Genomic DNA, 17,433 nt, shown 5'->3' on the forward strand with positions numbered 1-17,433 from the left:
GGTGCTGTATCAGTAATAAGTAGCATGACTATAGTATTACTAACCTTCAGTGCTCAAAATTCAAAAGTAAGGCCCAAAAAATCATGAGATTGGCTTAAAAATCATAACCTCTTAACCAAAAAAAAATTTGCCATCAGGATACACTCACTTCATGTTTTTCTCCAAAATTATGAGAGCTAGAAACTTCCTCTTTTATTTTTCTTTAAATTAAAACTGAGATTCTCAAGCAATCTCTTGATCCCAGATGGGGCTTTAAGAAATACACCAAAAATCATGACTGCTATCAACAGTGTGTATGTCATGTAATGCATATTCTTCAGTGTGCCTTACAAACAACCAATCCTCATGAAGCAAGTAAATAAATGACCTCATTTTGGAGACCCAGGGTAAGGCCGAATGAAGTGAGGCAGAGAGGTGTTCTTGTCTTCAGGCATGGAGGGAATATATGTCCTCCAGTATTAGAACTCAATGGATCCTTGCTGCCAATCATGTGCTAAAGTTATTTGATCGTGCCACAGTGTGTTGTACATACATGAACGTATCAGCGTGTGGGACACTTGCTTCCACTTATCTCTCTTCATTTTGCATGTATGTAAGGAGAGCTGCAGTTTCAAAGACAGAGAGAGATCAGCACACAAGACCCCTTGCCCTTGCCTGTGGATTAGGAGAGAGGATCATCTCAAGCTGATTTTTGTGGGGGCGAGGGGAAAGGACGAGTCGTGCTCCAGCATAAGTTGAAATGGTCTTGGGATTTCTCTAACCTATTTCTGCTGACACTGGCCCAAGACACTGTGCTCTAGCCCTGCTACTTCTCTGTCCTCTCTCTACTAGGTATAGCTGAGCAGAGGGGAAGCTGCCACAGGTGCTGGATCTTTGCCAGCTGAGCACACCCTGTGCTTAGGGAATTCTCAGCTGGACAGATTTGGTAGCTTTGCAGCCCCTGTGCTGCTCCCGTGGCACATGGACTGGAAAGCAGGAGAGTCTGGCTCTGTATTTTTCTCCTTCCTCCTCCTGCCCTTTAAAAAAAGTTTTTTTTTTTTTGTTAATTAAATGTTTAAGTGTTAAACGTGTGTCTGTCACTTGCTCCTGTGCCAATAAGCATGAGCACGATATTCAGAAGAATCCTACTGGAACAGATGGTCCATTTCTTCCACAGTACTAAACGCTAGTGTGAGCATTGGACCAGTAGTACAGAAATAGTTCTTTCATCTGGTGTATATTAAACGTGTTGACTTTTCTCCCTTTACTTTCGTTTCTGAGCTATTCCCCTGTCAGTTCCCCTTGTTGTGTGAAAGACCTACACAAACAACAACAAGGAAGAGGAAAAACAATTTTAAAAAATATGAAAATGTGTTTGTGAAACGAGTAATGCCACTTTGCAGAACTTTATATCCCTAATATTACGCTTTTGCATAGTCTGGAGTAATACTATTGACTCTCTAGTTTGTAAGTTTCCTTATAAGCCCAAATATAGCCCCTTTTTTAACTTTACAGTAAAGCTCTTTTCTTAAATTTTTTACCACCTCTGGCCAGAGGAGAATTTTGTTTTGACTTGGGAAGTTTGATTGGGAAGAGGCTTTAAAGTTAATTGGTTGCAGTGTTTTTGAGAGAGGGCTTTTAGGTTTCACGTTTTGAAGTCTTAGGTCCCAATACTTCAATAAGCTTGGTTCATAGTTCAAAACTGCTTGGTTTAAAAAATATGTAAATTTGTTTTATATGTTAATCCTTAGTGAGAACTGGCAAACAGGATTAAAGGTTAAATTCTAATTTTTGGAGTTTTTGGAACTCTTAATTCTGACTCCTCAGGAACACCATGAAAGACTTTGCTAATATTATAAATTCTATAAGAAGTCTTGCAAAAATTACGAGTTGAGTTAATGGAGTGTTTAGATCCACAACTTTAGTTTGAGCAGCAAACCAAACTCTAGAGAGAGAAAAAGAGAGCAAAATTCTTTAGATTCATCAATAACTAACCAAGGCAACTATGTGATCTTTTTGTTGCATCATTTGTCCTCCCGTCTTCTGACCCCAATTCCATTTCTGCTCTCACTATTTGTAGAGTTATGTGTAAACAGAGATTTTATGGAATAGATTTTTTTAAAGGTATTTGAGCACCTAACTCCCATTGAAATCAGTGGGAATTAGGCACCTGAATTCCTCTAAAAAACTGGGCCTAAAGGAAAGGACCTTCTTATTATTTACCTGTAAAGTACTGTATATCTCTATTATTTCATATGTTATCAGGGGAGCTTGTAATTTCTGTGTGACAAGGTGAAATAGTCAGTAGAGCTTTCCTCGCTGCTGTCATCTTAGACTTTTGTCTTAATAAAGACATAATAGGTTGATGCATATTAAGTAAATACCCTGCTGCTGCTAAAATAGTCTTTCCTCCTGACTGTTACTTGAAGAGATCAGTGACCATGATCAGAACAATAATGTACAGCCCAGTGTCTCCCAAATGTACCAAATTGTCTGGAAGAGTAGAGGTAGCTTGTTAACGTGACCCTCATTCCAGTCTAGCTACGAAATATAAGGTAACTGGTCTAGATTATTGTTAAAACCTCTTTGGAGTTCCACAGCACAAAGATTCCATCCCGCAAGTAACCAGTCCATTGACATCTATTTGTTTTAAGGCTAATGCATCTGGAGAGTTCATCAGTAAATGTCTGACACGTTTGTTGAATTTTTCAGCCAAAATTCATGTAACAGAATGTAGACTAAGAATCTGACAGGGAAAGACTGTGATTCTGACAGCTTTCCTCTTGTGTAGAAGACAGCCATTGTGAACCTCAATGTAATAAATAACTCAGTAGCTCAAATATTGCCATTCTCCGTTACAGGTGTAATTAGTGTGAATGTGGAATCAAACTCTTCTTTTTCTTTGATAATAGTTGCAAGCTAAATGTGCTGACCTGCAAGCAGGCTGTAGTGAAGCAAAGAAGACATTAACTGAGGTAATCTTTCTTTCTTCCCCCCTTTGTAAAATGTAACATTTCTTCTGCTTCCCTCTTCAGGGAACGTATCATGCATATAGAAGGATGAAAAGAACCAATTTAGAATGTATGCCTCTGTGACGGTAGTGGTAATAATATCAAACTGTAACACTACTTTTCTCATCCTTTGTTTTATGAGGCTAGCGTGTAATATTAGACAGACACAAGTATTTCTTTGAAACTGGTACTGCCCAGCTAGATCCCTACTTTCTTTTATTGCTGCATAGACAAAATATACACGAAGGGTGGGATTTTGAAAAGCTTTCAGCATTGGCCTAACTCTGCTCCCACTGAGAAATGTTTTGACAATCAAATCAGAGAGTCCTAATAGTATAAAGGGGATCTTTTTTTCTGATCATATTGGGGACACTGAGGAGAGTACTTCTGGTTGAGTGTGAAGTGGGACCAGGATATATGCAGAATGTACAGAAACTACTGGAGTTGTGGCTCATGAAACTAACTCATCTCATTCTATTGAAACTGTGGGTGTAGCTAATTTGATGCCAGTCTGTTGGTTTTCTGCATGATTTTGGGGAGATAAAACAGTGGATGGTCATAAATTCAGGTGAGATTGTAATCTCCTCTCAATTCCATCAAAAATAAACATGTATTTTTTTTTTAATGAATTTTCCTGGGCTAGCTGCCTCCCTGGATTAGTAATAGAATATACAGAATCTTTCATCTCTTGGTCATAGTTTTGAATTTTAGCCCAGTTTGGTCAAGACTAAAGATTGTTTCCATCTGATAGCTGTTTGATATCCAATTTGACATGCATTCCAAATAAATGGGTAGCTACGTCCCCATCCCCAATGACTAACTCAGCAGTAAGACTAAGAATTAAATGGGTAGAGAAATTAACTGTTACCATAGAGATGATCCTTCCCCAGCAGCATTGAAGCATGTTGGTGGAGAGGAAAACTGGTATTTTTGCGGGGTGGTTCTGCAACCAGTGCATTGGATTTGGAATACTTAGACTTGATAGAACTGCTAGTACAGTAAAATGCTGGTTTAGCTAGGCACTTAATCCAATGCTGTTTAATCTAAATACAGGGAAACCCCGCTATAACGTGCCCTGCGATAACACGAATTTGGATATATAATGGAGCGCCGTGGAAGCGCAAAAAAAAAAGAGAAAAAAAACGGCCAGAGCGCTGCCGAAGCGCAGCAAAAAAAAAAAAGAAAAAGCGGCCGGAGCGCCGCGGAAGCAAAAAAAAGAAGAAAAGCGGCCAGAGCGCAAAAAAGGAAGGAAAAAAAAAAAAAAAAAAAAAGGCTGGAGTGCTGCCGAAGGGGAAAAAAAAACAAAAAATGGAATGTGCCTTCCCCACTGCCTCTTCCCCCACCCCACCCCCCCGTTCCCTAGCTTCTCCTTTTGGCGAGAAGAGCCCTCCTCCTCCCCAGATGCTCCTCGCTCTTCCTCTGCCCCTTACACGTCTCCCCTACTTTCCCCAAGTGTTTCCCTCTCTCGCTGCATGGCTGAGAGCCCACACTGCTGGAGCTGCACCCTTTCAGTTACTGTTATGGGTAGTTCTCAAAAGCAAGTTGTTTTCTGCCCAAGAGAAATTGACCAGCTTGAAACTGACCAGCTTCAAATGGTAAACCTCGCTATACTGTGACCCCGCATTTATCGGGATCGAATTTTTTGGACCCCAATCATCGCGTTATAGCGGGGTTTCACTGTACTAGAGCTGGTCAGAACATTGTCAATTAAATTTCATGTTGTCAAAATATGCTGTTTTGTTGAATCCAGAATGTTTTGATGAAGTTTTCATTGGGACAAAAGAACAAAAGCAGCAAAGTGCAGGATGATCTACCTGATTTTAAGATTGACATGCAGTGCAGTTTTAGAAATGGTCAATATTTAACAGTTGGCATTTGGATCTGTAGCATTGGTTTCATAATCTGGTATAAATTTGCTGTAATATAAAGAGCTTATTCATTTTGTATATAAATCCATACATATCAACATCAGGTTACCAAGGAAATGAACGGAAATGTAATTGCAACACCATATTAAATGTAGGGAACAAAGAAAGAAATAGTCTGTGATGCCATGGAAACGCAGTAAAAATGTGATTAGATGTTAACTGTAAAGTTTTTTTGTCTTTCCTGAACCTTTCTACATGTAGTTAATTCTGACTTTAAAGTATGTTTATGTTTAAAATGTTAGGAAACTTAGTTTTATTTTGAAGTCTTGGATCATTGTAGTGAACTAATTGAAGGTCTCTGTCATGATGTCAGAGTAATGAGGTTTTCTATACCACCTGTGACTGTAGTATCAAAGCTAATGGGGTTCATTTCAGTAGAAGAGATTACAGTTTTAGCTAAGGGTTTGGAATGTATAGCCAGAAACAGGTTATTGAACTAGGTATGTCACTTGTGTGATTCGATATGTCAGTTTGTGTTCCTTCTTTTTTTGCCACTCATGGGGTACAGAATCTCTAAGTGCACTTGTGTCCTTTTGTTTAACAGTTTGCATGTTTTCAAGTTCAAGTTTTGTTTTCAAGACTTCCTAGTATTCAGCTCCTGCTACAATCATTGGTGGCATGCTGGGTCTTTATGATATTAGTAGTATTCCGGTAGTGCCTAATCTCAGGTTTGAGGGGCACTGGAGTACTCACCCTCCCTTAGAGTGCCAGTACTGATGACCACCAACAGACTCAACACCTCCCAGCACCTGTAGAACCTCAGTGAGTGGAAATGGACAGAACTCAATCAGAGGTATTTGGCACTTTCAGACATGGATCTGGTGCCAACAGTGCAGCCATTAGCATCTGAATGTGAGCAGTTTTATTCTCAAAGAAAGCCTGAACACTTGCTGCAGCAGAAGATAATTCCACTGTCTGTCCATAAGACTGCATCTTGAGTTGTTTACTTTTAACAAAAGCTTTGTGGTTCACCTTTAAGGTTCGTCTCTACTCAAGCTGTTCTTTGATGAAACTGCACCATATGTCGTGCATGAACCCCTGCCAATGCCATGGAGAATCCATCCCTAGTTCATCATCTTTATAGGTTTCCTTAGTCTTGGGGCTTTCACCACCTTAGCAGGGACAAAGTGATCTTTATTTATAGTTTGTAAGCCCATCTATGTTGCTAAAACATATAGGGATAAAGGTAATGTAAACATAATTTTTTTCCTCTTCAGTTTCTGTTCCCATGAGAAATAGAACTGTATTGTAAAATTATACAATATGGGGGAATCTGTCCATAAACCAGGCATGTAAAATTCATATTAACAGCAGAAAATCTTTACTATTTAACATCCAGTCCCTTTATCTCTCTCATCACTGTACAAGAATGTAGCACATTTACGACTAGATTGTTGTCTTGAAGCACAACTCTGCACACGCACAAGGGGTAGCAAATAAACTGCACCACTCACGAGTAGCCCTGGGAGGTGGTGTGAGTCAGAGAGACCTCTCTGAGACCTTCTCTAGGTTAAATATAAAAGCTGGGACATGTACATTTTTGTTAATTAGTCCATTCTAATTAATACCTTCCAGTGCTCTAGTCCAGACCAAGCTGTTGTACTTCAGCCTGGCTCAGCTAGATTGAGTTAAAGCCTTGGCTCCCTTCTGAGCTTTAAGCTGATCAGTATAGTTTGTACCAGTGGTCATACATCTCCCTCCTTCCTCTTTGCTACCTGGGGATAGTAGTTTACTGCTGGCCTCTACTAGCAGCGAAGTACAACTCCCCCACACTGGTTCAACTTCTTGGATCAATAAGAACAGGAAGTGTAGTAAAGACTCCCCCCATTCCTCTGCTCCTCCCTGTCCACACACTGCAGGGAGGGAGTAAGCACATTATTAGCTCTGCTTAGTCCTATGTCCCTGCACTGGAGGTCCAGGCAGCCCATATAGGTGTGTAAGGCAGATTCCGATTCCCCTGTGTAGGTATATAGTCTGAATCAGTTTTATGCTTAGATGGTGGGCTACAAAAGTTCATTGGAAGAAAGAGCACAGAAGTCTTGAATCAGTCAGTTATAATATTTCTTTTCTACAACCCCAATCTGATTTTAATTTTAGATAAGATTTTTTTTAAACAACATGATCTGTTGACCTTTCACATTTTGTTCCAAGGCAAGGTTTTTATGACTGACTCATACAGCCCTGAAAAAAATGAAATATGACAGTTCTGCTCGTATGTAGATAGGTTCCTGAATTAAGAGAGACAGGAGCATTTGGTACAGTCTTGTGCAATGTAGAATTCATTTATCCATCTTGCTGTGGAACAGGGATTCTACGTATTGATTTGGGAGGGCAAGGTAGAGGGCAAGTGTAACGGTCAGTACATTCGTCATGTTTGCAGTACTCATACCTGGTAAGGGAATTCTGCTAACCTTAGAAAGAAATCTTACTTGTTAATGATGGCTAAGAAATAGAGCCAAAGATTCTAGGGAATTCTCTAAAGCTTTTATTTGGAGAAAGCTCATCTCCTTGGCTTCATTGTGTGGGAAGGCAGAGAAACATGAATCATTCTGTGTGCAAATGTATTTACATGTTTTATTAATTGCATCCCTTAGGTTAAGAGTTACAGTGATAAATTGGACAAGGAGCTGGCAGCCTTAGAAACGGTGGAATCCCAAGCAGATTCTAGGTATATTTTCTTCATTTATGTGACTTATGATCATTGAAAACTGCTGGCTTTGGCAATGTAGCATTCAGTGCTTATTTCTTATTCAGCCTAAATGTATAATTAATATATGGCTGTGAGGAGTCTGTTTTCAGTTTAGTGGACCGCAGTGTGATGGGACCCTCGGGGTGCAGCCTGGGACTGTGGGACTGCTGTGCCCCCTTATCTCTCTCCAGCCTGGGCTGTCTCTCACAGTGCCATGCTAGTGACCAGCAGCAAACCGCTCCAGGTGCTGTTAGCACTCAGCACAACCGCATGTGGAGGCCTACACCCAGCTAGATTGCATGAATGCTCCCAGAGCCACTCATGAATCCCACAGAGAAAGCCATCAGAGCCAAATCCTCCCAGCACTGTACCTCAGGAATATACCATCTTGCACTGCTCAAGACGAGCAGTGCAAATTTATTAATTGGTTCACCACTTCATCAATGGAAAGTGGATATACACTAGCTTTTGCAAACCTGAGCAGTTTTGCCACACACTTTAGGCAAACTCACTGGTAAAGATAAAAGTTAAACAAATGTATTGACTACAAAAGATAGATTTAAGTGATTATAAGTGATAGGCAAAAAGTCGGAGTTAGTTACCAAAAGAAAATAAAAGATAAGCACATAGTCTAACTCTCAACCCTCTTAGACTGGGTAACGTCTAGATTAAGCAGTTTTTCTCACCCCACTGGATATTGTGGTCCGTAATATACAAGTTTGTCCTGTAAATCTAGGCCAGCCTCCTCTGGAGTTTTCAGTCTTTTTCTGAATATCTTGGTTGCTTGCAGCATAGGTGGGGGTAGGAGAAAGGCCAAGCATGGGGCCCCTGTGTTCTGTTTTACACTCTGTCCCATGTGCTTGGGGAACACAAGTCCAGCCATGTCTGGTGGGCATTGCTGAATCTCCAGGCAAAGTTGAGCAATTCCCCTGGTGTGGCCTCATGCAGGCGAGTCATTGAATTGTAGCTCCCTTGCTGGACAATAGCTGTTGATGGGTTGTACGCTGGTTACTTTCCTTGCTGTTGCCTCTGGGGAGCTAATGTCTCATAGACTTATAGACTTTAAGGTCGGAAGGGACCATTATGATTATCTAATCTGACCTCCCGCACAACGGAGGCCACAGAATCTCACCCACCCATTCCTGTAACAAACCCCTAACCTATGCCTGAGTTATTGAAGTCCTCAAATCATGGTTTAAAGACCTCAAGGTGCAGAGAATCCTCCAGCAAGTGACCCGTGCCCCACGCTGCAGAGGAAGGTGAAAAACCTCCAGGGCCTCTGCCAATCTGCCCTGCAGGAAAATTCCTTCCCGACCCCAAATATGGCGATCAGTTAAACCCTGAGGATGTGGCCAAGACTCACCAGCCAGCACCCAGGAAAGAATTCTCAGATCCCACCCCATCTAACATCCCATCACAGACCATTGGGGATATTTACCTGCTAATAATCAAAGATAAATGAATTGCCAAAATTGGGCTATCCCATCATACCATCCCTTCCATAAACTTATCAAGATTAGTCTTGAAGCCAGATATGTCTTTTGCCCCCACTACTGCCCTTGGAAGGCTGTTCCAGAACTTCACTCCTCTAATGGTTAGAAACCTTCATCTAATTTCAAGTCTAAACTTCCTAATGTCCAGTTTATATCCATTGGTTTTTGTGTCCACATTGGTATTAAGCTTAAATAATTCCTCTCCCTCCCTGATATTATCCCTCTGATATATTTATAAAAAGCAATCATATCTCCCCTTGTTTGGTTAGGCTAAACAAGCCAAGCTCTTTGAATCTCCTTTCATAAGACAGGTTTTTCCATTCCTCGGATCACCTAGTAGCCCTTCTCTGTACCTGTTCCAGTTTGAATTCATCCTTCTTAAACATGGGAGACCAGAACTGCACTCAATATTCCAGATGAGGTCTCACAGTGCCTTGTATAACGGTACTAACACCTCCTTATCTGGTTGATTCCCCAACTTACAGCATGTTTTAGTGACAACCATACCACATGATTCATAACTTCATATGCATTAATGGTATACATATATGGATAGAAGAATGCCTTTCAGCAGATCATAACGTTTCCCCTGATATTTTACATGGCCTGCTTTATATGCAATATCACAATTATATACCGATGAGGAATATGGGGGTTACAAGATGCTCCTCCAAGGTATAGAATGTCACAAGCAGTTTTACAGTTAATTAGACAAAAAGAAAAGCACCCAAATTATTACTACAGTGGATTTAAATTCTGTATTTTTTTTTTGTTCTGCAAAATGTCAGCATAGTTAATTGACAATAGCCAGTTTTAGAATGTCAAACAAATCTCATAATCTTAAATGAAGATTACAATTCCTGAATGAACAGCAGAATGAGTTGGGTATCACAAACTATTAAATTTCCAATTGCTTGATTTGTTTTAAATGTGGTTGGCTTGTTTATTTTATCTTTAATACTCTTTACCTTTTAATAAATAAATGGCTCATGTTCTCTGGGACAACCTGGAATTTCAGAAGTCAAGAAGATGTAGGATAAGTTCCATTTAGAGTGCCACAAGGGGGGAGAAGATTTTTTCAAAGGCATAAATAGAAGTTAAGACCCCAGTTCCAATTGAAAGTTAGTAGAAGTTAGAAACTCCTATTTGAGCCTTTAAAATTTCACCCAACATGACCATAATCAGCAATTAAAAATGAAACTCTTCCTTTATTGGAGAAGTTTCGATATGTACTGCAACCAGAGGGGCCCAAAGCTGATTTGACAAGAGGATAAAGCCTTCCGTATCCATTTCCCCCCCTACTTAAAGCCCATGTCTTGAAAAAAACTACACTATATATCCGGGAGGCGCTCCAAGAACTTTTTATAGGTAACCGAGGACTGGAGGGAAGCATCATGAAAGCATTATAATCTGTGCAGTACCAAATCTTAATTATTTTCCATGGCACCATAATGATATTTGTGTTTGTTTGGTTTAGCTCAGTGGCAGGAAAACTTGTTTAAAATTAACCTTGTTCTAATAGCTTAATTTTTCTTGTGTGTAAATTTAGAAACTGAAAGAATGAATGTAGTTTGCTGTGTCTTCTAATTTAGCATATTGCAGAACCTACGAGCACTGGTGGCTATGAATGAAAATCTCAAAAGTCAAGAGCAAGAGTTCAGAGCTCATTGTAGGGTAAGTGTCTCTCTCTGTCTCCCTATCTTGTTACATGAAGATTGATCAAAAATTGGTAAATGTAATTGCCCACCTCCACCTGCCCTGTACTAGGTTTGTTTATTGGTATTTACTGGTAATGTCAGATCCATTTTGAATAATGCCAACCCGGTCCATGACAGAATTGTGGAGAATCACCTAGATCTGTCATCTAACATATCTCTGATACTAGGCTGGACAAGCCTGCAGATCCAGCTCTGGATTAGCCAGAAGTGCTCACCATTGGTCTTTAGACACCCTTTGCAAGGACACACAATCAACCACCTATTCATTTGTATCTAAACTGTGGCATCCCTCAAGGTTCTGTCTTGTGTTACCTGTCATTCAGCTTGCGTAGTACAGAAGAGGCCTCTTGGAAGGATCATTTCTAAATGTAGGTAATAGTGTCATCAGTATGTTGATGCACGGTTACGTATCGTCTTACTCCATGAACCATGCTACAAATAACACCACTGAAAAGCCTATTCAGTGTTGGGCCTAGCTACATTAGATACCCTTCTATCTTATTCACTGAGACAGCTTGGTCTCCTCTTGGACAGAGCAGCTAACAGTGCCCAGGACCTACTTCTTGGTCAAGGGCTACTGGCTTTGTAAAACCCACCAGAAGAGAGAAGCCCAAGATCAAGCCTTACTACTTTAAGAGTATGTTTCAATTTCAATGCATAATTAATGTGTTTTCTGCTCGGTTCGCTGCTATGGTGATGCACACCCTGGAAATATGATAAAAAAGATCAGAGAGAATTGTTTTCCTTCTCTAGTTCCTATTTCAACAACAGCTGAAGAGGTTTTGTTTAAACATAATGGAAAAGAAGAAATGTCATCCCTCAGCAGAGACTAAGCATGGAACATTTTAGCCCCAAAGATGAATAATTTGAAAAGTTGTGAAAACAGAGGGTTATAATGGAAATAATTTTGCAGCCTTTAACTTGTCTTGGGTGCAGTTGTGGTGGTGGTGTCTACATACGGCAGACCAGTGTCAGGGTGCTGGTATTTTAACATGCCTACATTTCTCCAGTCCTGCTTTCCATATTATGTGTTAGTTGCTTAAGATGCATCCAAAGTATATATATAAGAAAGAAATGTGGCTATTTCTACTTGGAAAAACAAGGCATGCATTTTAACATAATGAAGAACATTCGCCTCCTTCTCCCCTTAGCGCAGAATGCTATTTAATGTTCCCAATACATGTACATCGTGGAGTACTGTCTAATGCAGAAGTTCTTAAAATACAGATTTGGGCTTTTTTTTTTTCTTTTTTTTTCTTGAGAAGGTAACTAATGTTTTTGTTGCTTTTAAAGGAAGAGATGGCACGCCTACAGCAAAATATTGAGAGTTTGAAAGCCGAAGCAGAGGAAAATGGGGAAGAAAAGGTAAACAGCAAATGTCAAAAGGCTGATTTTTCATTTGTATTTAAAAATATTCATTGGGTAATTTTCTTCCTTTTTATACCTGTGTTGTATTAAAAAAAAAAAAAAAAAATCCACCACCAATTGGAATTTGAAACATACAGCCACTAACCGTGCATAACAGATTGACTATCATGCAGGTTACTAGGGTTCAGGAATAGCCTCGGCACTCTTGCTAACTAGCAAACATTAAAAGCAAATATATAGATAGATATTGAGGTACCTAGTGTCCCCAATCAAACTAGCTGCTGTACACGCATAATGAAAAAAGATAGTCCCACCACAAGGAGCAAATATAAGTAAAAAAAATAATAAACAGGTGTATACAACAAACAATGGAGCATGAGATTACAGTTTAACAAGTAGCAGTCACTGTGAAACTTTGCTACCATGCATATTTGCTGGGGTGGCCAGACAGCAAATGTGAAAAATCAGGATGGGGGTGGGAAGTAATAGGAGCCTATATAAGAGAGAGACCCAAAAATAAGGACTGTCCCTATAAAATTGGGACATATGGTCACCCTAATCTTTGCTAATAGGAGGGCAGGGAGTTATAGTGGAGAAAAGTGGAGGCTCAGGTTTAGTTACTTTGTATACCTTGAGATGACTAGAGCGGCCTTTATACACTTCTTCCAGAATCGAGTGGGTGGCAGCGCATGTAACTTTATCCCCCACCTCCGGAACACAACATGCATGGAGAGGAAACTTCAGACTTCTAGGTTAAAGTTTCACATGAAAGATCTGATTTGGAAATCCACAAAAGCAGGGAAATGCAGAACAAATACCAGCCCTGCACCAAATTTCTCTCTGTAACGTCACTTATTCAATGAAGTTAAAGTAAATGGTTTAAGGAGATGAGAACAGAATGAACTTAAATACCTGGTGCGTGTGCTGTACCTCAATATTCCAGAAGATATTAAAAATGAACAGAACAGAAATGCTTTTTAACTAGTCATTTTAGGATTTGAAACAGTTTAAGAACAAAACTTCCACCTGTCTGCCCCCCACCCAAAGCCTGAACAAACCCTTGTGTGTGGTTTGCAGCAACTGGTGCTGTGTGAGCACTAGGGTGGAGTAAGACAAGGGAGGGAGAATAAAGGGGCTCTTATGCATGGATAATATAGGGCTAACATGGCATGGGGGAATCTTGTACAGGCCCTGTCCCAGCGGGTGAACTGCACCTAGATATGATTGATTGATGTAGCTATCATTATTGTTATGATTATTGGTGTCATGGTCACTATTATTGTGGTGATGGTGGTGATCACTGCTTAAGTGCCTACTTGTGCACTTGGCACCATACAGGCCCTAGATAATCCCTGGCCTACAAAACTGAAAGATAAACAGAAACCTAAGGACAACACAATGGGAGAATCAAAGGAAGATGGTGATAATTTGGGGCCTCCATCCTGTATAGAATAATGTATGTGCTTCACTTAACACAGATGAGTAGTCTCATAGAAGTCCTTGATAACAAATGTATTGATGTCAATGGAGTTACTCTAGTTTTACACTTGTGGTAACTGAGAACATAATCTGATTTACAACTTTTATGTTTTAACTGCATGTTACTGTACTTAGCGATTGTCTCTTTGGAGGTGTTGTTCTCAGTGAAAAGGCTACTTAGCAATCTTATATAATATATATATATATATATATATATATCTCAAAGGCCTAAAAGCTAGTAAAATATGCAATTATTTATGTAGTGTAAGTGACATTCAGAACTTAAATTTTGTTTTTCATTCAGCTTCATTGACCCACTCGCCTTAAAATAATATAAAAATGTTGGCAATATTTTGGATATCCTTAAAGGTGAACAAAATAAAGAATCCAATCTGTATTTTTTATAATTGCTGACCAAAAGCCGCTCTTTTTTTAAGACCATGCTTAAATTCTGTTGATTTGCCTGTTAATCAGAGATTATCTTTGGTTTCTCAAATTTTAGGAACCTAATAAGATTATAGACCAGCAATACAAAACTGAAAAAGATAAGCTTCAAAAGATCAGACTATTACTGGTGAGTACAAAGTGATTTTTGTTTGTTTGTTTTTTGGCAAACTTACTAGGACAGAATTTTTGAAGTTTTCTTAGCTAAACGCTAAAATGTATTTCTGTAAATTTCTTCAACATTTGTAAGTGTAAGCAAGTACCTTTATAATTAATGTTGGGAAATAAATCTTGAGGCTTAACAAAACTTACCGGATATATTAACTCTCCTTTGTGCAGGTATTTTTTTATTAGCTTATTTACCAGGTTATTTCTAAATCTTGCTATCTTTTATCCATTTAAAATGAGAGCTGGGCCTTTTTTTCTCCCTTCCTTTCACTCAGGCCCGAAGAAATAGAGAGATAGCTATTTTACAACGCAAGATTGATGAGGTACCCAGCAGAGCGGAGTTAACTCAGTATCAGAAGAGATTTATCGAACTTTATGGTCAGGGTACGTATATCAAACAGAAATGTACTTCTGAAGGCTAACCAGTGGAAGGAGCGTAATCACATTATAGGCTTATGGTGCATGTCAACAGCACCTGCTAATTCTGCTCTATTTAAGGGTCATTGGACATTCACATTGTATACCCCTCTTTTCAAGGTTTTATAAACTGGCTATAAAAATTCCCTTGAGGCTGAAACTTGATGCACGAGGTCTCTGGAGTAATTGTTCTTTTGTTTGCAGTAGGTTCAGTCTCTTGGATCAATGATTAGTGTTTAGAAAGCCCTTAATCCACCATTTACAGGGAAAGTCTCTACATCTGACTCATGTTTTATTAATCACAGTTAACGTTGGTTTACCATTTTTGTATGACGTGTGTGTGTTTTCTTTATAAGTATGTGTGGTTCTGACCCAAACAATGTCAAGAAATCTGTAGTTAAGGCTGGCTCTCTTAAACACCTCATGTCCCAATATTGCTGCAGGTTAGAGGAGTTGAAACAGAAAATTGTCAGGTTTTACAAATGTGCTGCGATATCTAGGCAGAAGACGAGTGTGAGCCTTCCCTCTCAATTTCTTCCCTACCAATCTGTAATTCAGATATTATGGCCCAAATTCTTAGAAGTGCGTGTGCCCCCAGATAATAAAATTGGGCATGCAAATTGACCGTTCTGTTTATATGCTTCTAAATTTATTCCTGTAATCATGATGTCAGGAAAGGAGGAACGCATACTATGCATCTGTTGGTATGTATATACTATATGTACTTTGTGTGTGTGTTGTATGTTCAGCTGTGAACAGTGCATAGTCAGACATATACACAGAGTTTATTATGTTACACACACACAAACTATTTTAAAAGAACATTAAGGTTGCTTTGTCAAGAACTCAAAAGTTAGGAAATGCTGGAATTAAGGTTGGCAGTGCAATTTTAATTGGCTCCCTTGTGCATATGCAGTGTAATAGTCTTTAATTACATGATCATGTACTTGCACAGCAACCCAGCCTCATTCAGTGCACAGAATGGACAATGCTCATTTAGTTAGCAGCTATTCAATATTTTGTTTTCGCTTCATTGTTCAGGACCTATTTGCTGCACACTATTCAAATCCTGCTCTATAGACAGAGACTATTAATTTCCTTATGGGATTTTCTAGGGTGCTCATCTTTGTGGTATCTGAGAGCTTGACAAATATTCATTAATTTATTTTCACAACACCCTTGTGAAATGAGAAGGTATTATCCCCATTTTACGTTTTACGGATGGGTGCTGAGGCACAGAGATATTAAGGTCAGAAGTATCCACTAATTTTGGGTGCACAATTTGAGACCTCCAAAACCTGAATTTTCAGAATGCATATCATTCTATAGTACACAATATGTTCAAACCTGGGCTGGAGCATGATCATTGTGGGTGGAATCTTTGGGGAATTAAGCTGTGAAGTGCAGTAAATGGTCAGAGGGTTTGCTTCATGCACAGTAAGAGTGCATACAGGGAATTAATGTGGAGTAGGTAGTGTGTCTTAAATTCACATCCTAACTTACTGCACATTGACTTCCCCATGTAGACAAGTTCTTTGTCTTCTTAAAACAGCTAATCAGGCTGAATGCTGTACTGGCATTAATTCCAACTCCTCCCAACCCTTTTTTGAGAAGATTATAAAAAAGACTGTTCTTCTGCACTCTGATTCTCATGAAATCCCATGATACAACAGTCTTTGGGTTGTTAGCACTGTATGGGAATACTGAAATGCAGAAAGACTGTTGCACTGAGGATTTTAAAATTTCATGAAAACATTTTTATTAATATTAGGTTATGTAAACAATAATAAATCCCCCTTAACATATTGGAGGGGGCAGTGCCTCGTATGCTCTTTCATTGCTCTGTTGTTTTGTTTTTAGTGTCAGCAACTCACAAAGAAACCAAGCAGTTCTTTACCCTCTATAATACATTGGATGATAAGAAGGTATATTTGGAAAAAGAGGTAAGAACGTGTTTTTAAATGTTTAGCCCATGATAGGAAAATAGGATATTGCTGAGTTTCCGTCTGATAGATACTGGACTTGGTCTTGTCTATGCAAGGTATGGGTAATTATCTCAAAAGGTCAGAACTGAGAAGAAATTGACTTGGAACTAAAACTCTGTTTACAGAATGTTTGTGGAAATCTTTGTTTGGTTTAATTCTGTTTAGGAAAATTTCCGCTCGTGTATTTTGTGTGTATATGTGTGTATTGTTTTAACAGAAGGGCCAACACCAGAAATAGATATCTGAATTATTCAATTTAGGCTCAAAAGGTGAATAAAATTAGTATTCTAACACACACCACTTAAATTTTGGCTTCACAAAATCAGATTAGCCTGAGGGTTAGCTATCCAGTGTCTGCATTAGTTTAGGGACCAATGCTACAGCCAGTGACTTCAGTTACCAAAGTAAATTAACATCAATGGCAGCAGGGTCAGGTTTTAAGGGTCTGATTCTGTTCTCTTTGAATTCAGTGAGGAAACAGTTGATTCTGGCAGTCTCTTGCCATGAAAATCATCTGAAAAAAAACCCCAGATATATGAAGATATCAAGAACTCAGATATATGTGTATGTGTATATTATGCATGTAACATGTTCCAAAATGCAAGACCTGTTTCGTCCTTTCACAGTTCCTTTAGTTAGTGTACAGTGACCTAAGACCTGCCCATGACAGCCCTGGAAAGTTACTCAGTAGGAAAGAATGAGTTATCAGTTAGTAATGGACAAGTGTCTAAAGGTTTGGAAATTTGGTTTCTGA

The 17,433-nt window shown here is 39.2% G+C and overlaps 1 protein-coding gene across 7 annotated transcripts in view; it reads left to right on the forward strand.

The window, feature by feature from the left end:
• CCDC93 (coiled-coil domain containing 93) overlaps window positions 1-17,433 on the forward strand; it is a 105,211-nt gene that overhangs the window by 73,772 nt on the left and 14,006 nt on the right. For all 7 annotated transcript variants that reach the window (XR_010591540.1, XR_010591541.1, XM_065561592.1 and 4 more), the window contains 7 exons: window positions 2,892-2,954; window positions 7,513-7,586; window positions 10,693-10,774; window positions 12,112-12,183; window positions 14,168-14,239; window positions 14,553-14,661; window positions 16,555-16,637. Coding sequence is in view for 5 of the 7 variants with exons in the window: in XM_065561592.1 (XP_065417664.1) it covers window positions 2,892-2,954; window positions 7,513-7,586; window positions 10,693-10,774; window positions 12,112-12,183; window positions 14,168-14,239; window positions 14,553-14,661; window positions 16,555-16,637 (555 nt within the window). In the remaining 2 variants the exon portion in view is untranslated. The remainder of the gene's footprint in view (window positions 1-2,891; window positions 2,955-7,512; window positions 7,587-10,692; window positions 10,775-12,111; window positions 12,184-14,167; window positions 14,240-14,552; window positions 14,662-16,554; window positions 16,638-17,433) is intronic.

The sequence above is a fragment of the Chrysemys picta genome, chromosome 11, assembly GCF_011386835.1.
Source record: "Chrysemys picta bellii isolate R12L10 chromosome 11, ASM1138683v2, whole genome shotgun sequence".
NCBI classification, from domain to species: Eukaryota; Metazoa; Chordata; order Testudines; family Emydidae; genus Chrysemys; species Chrysemys picta.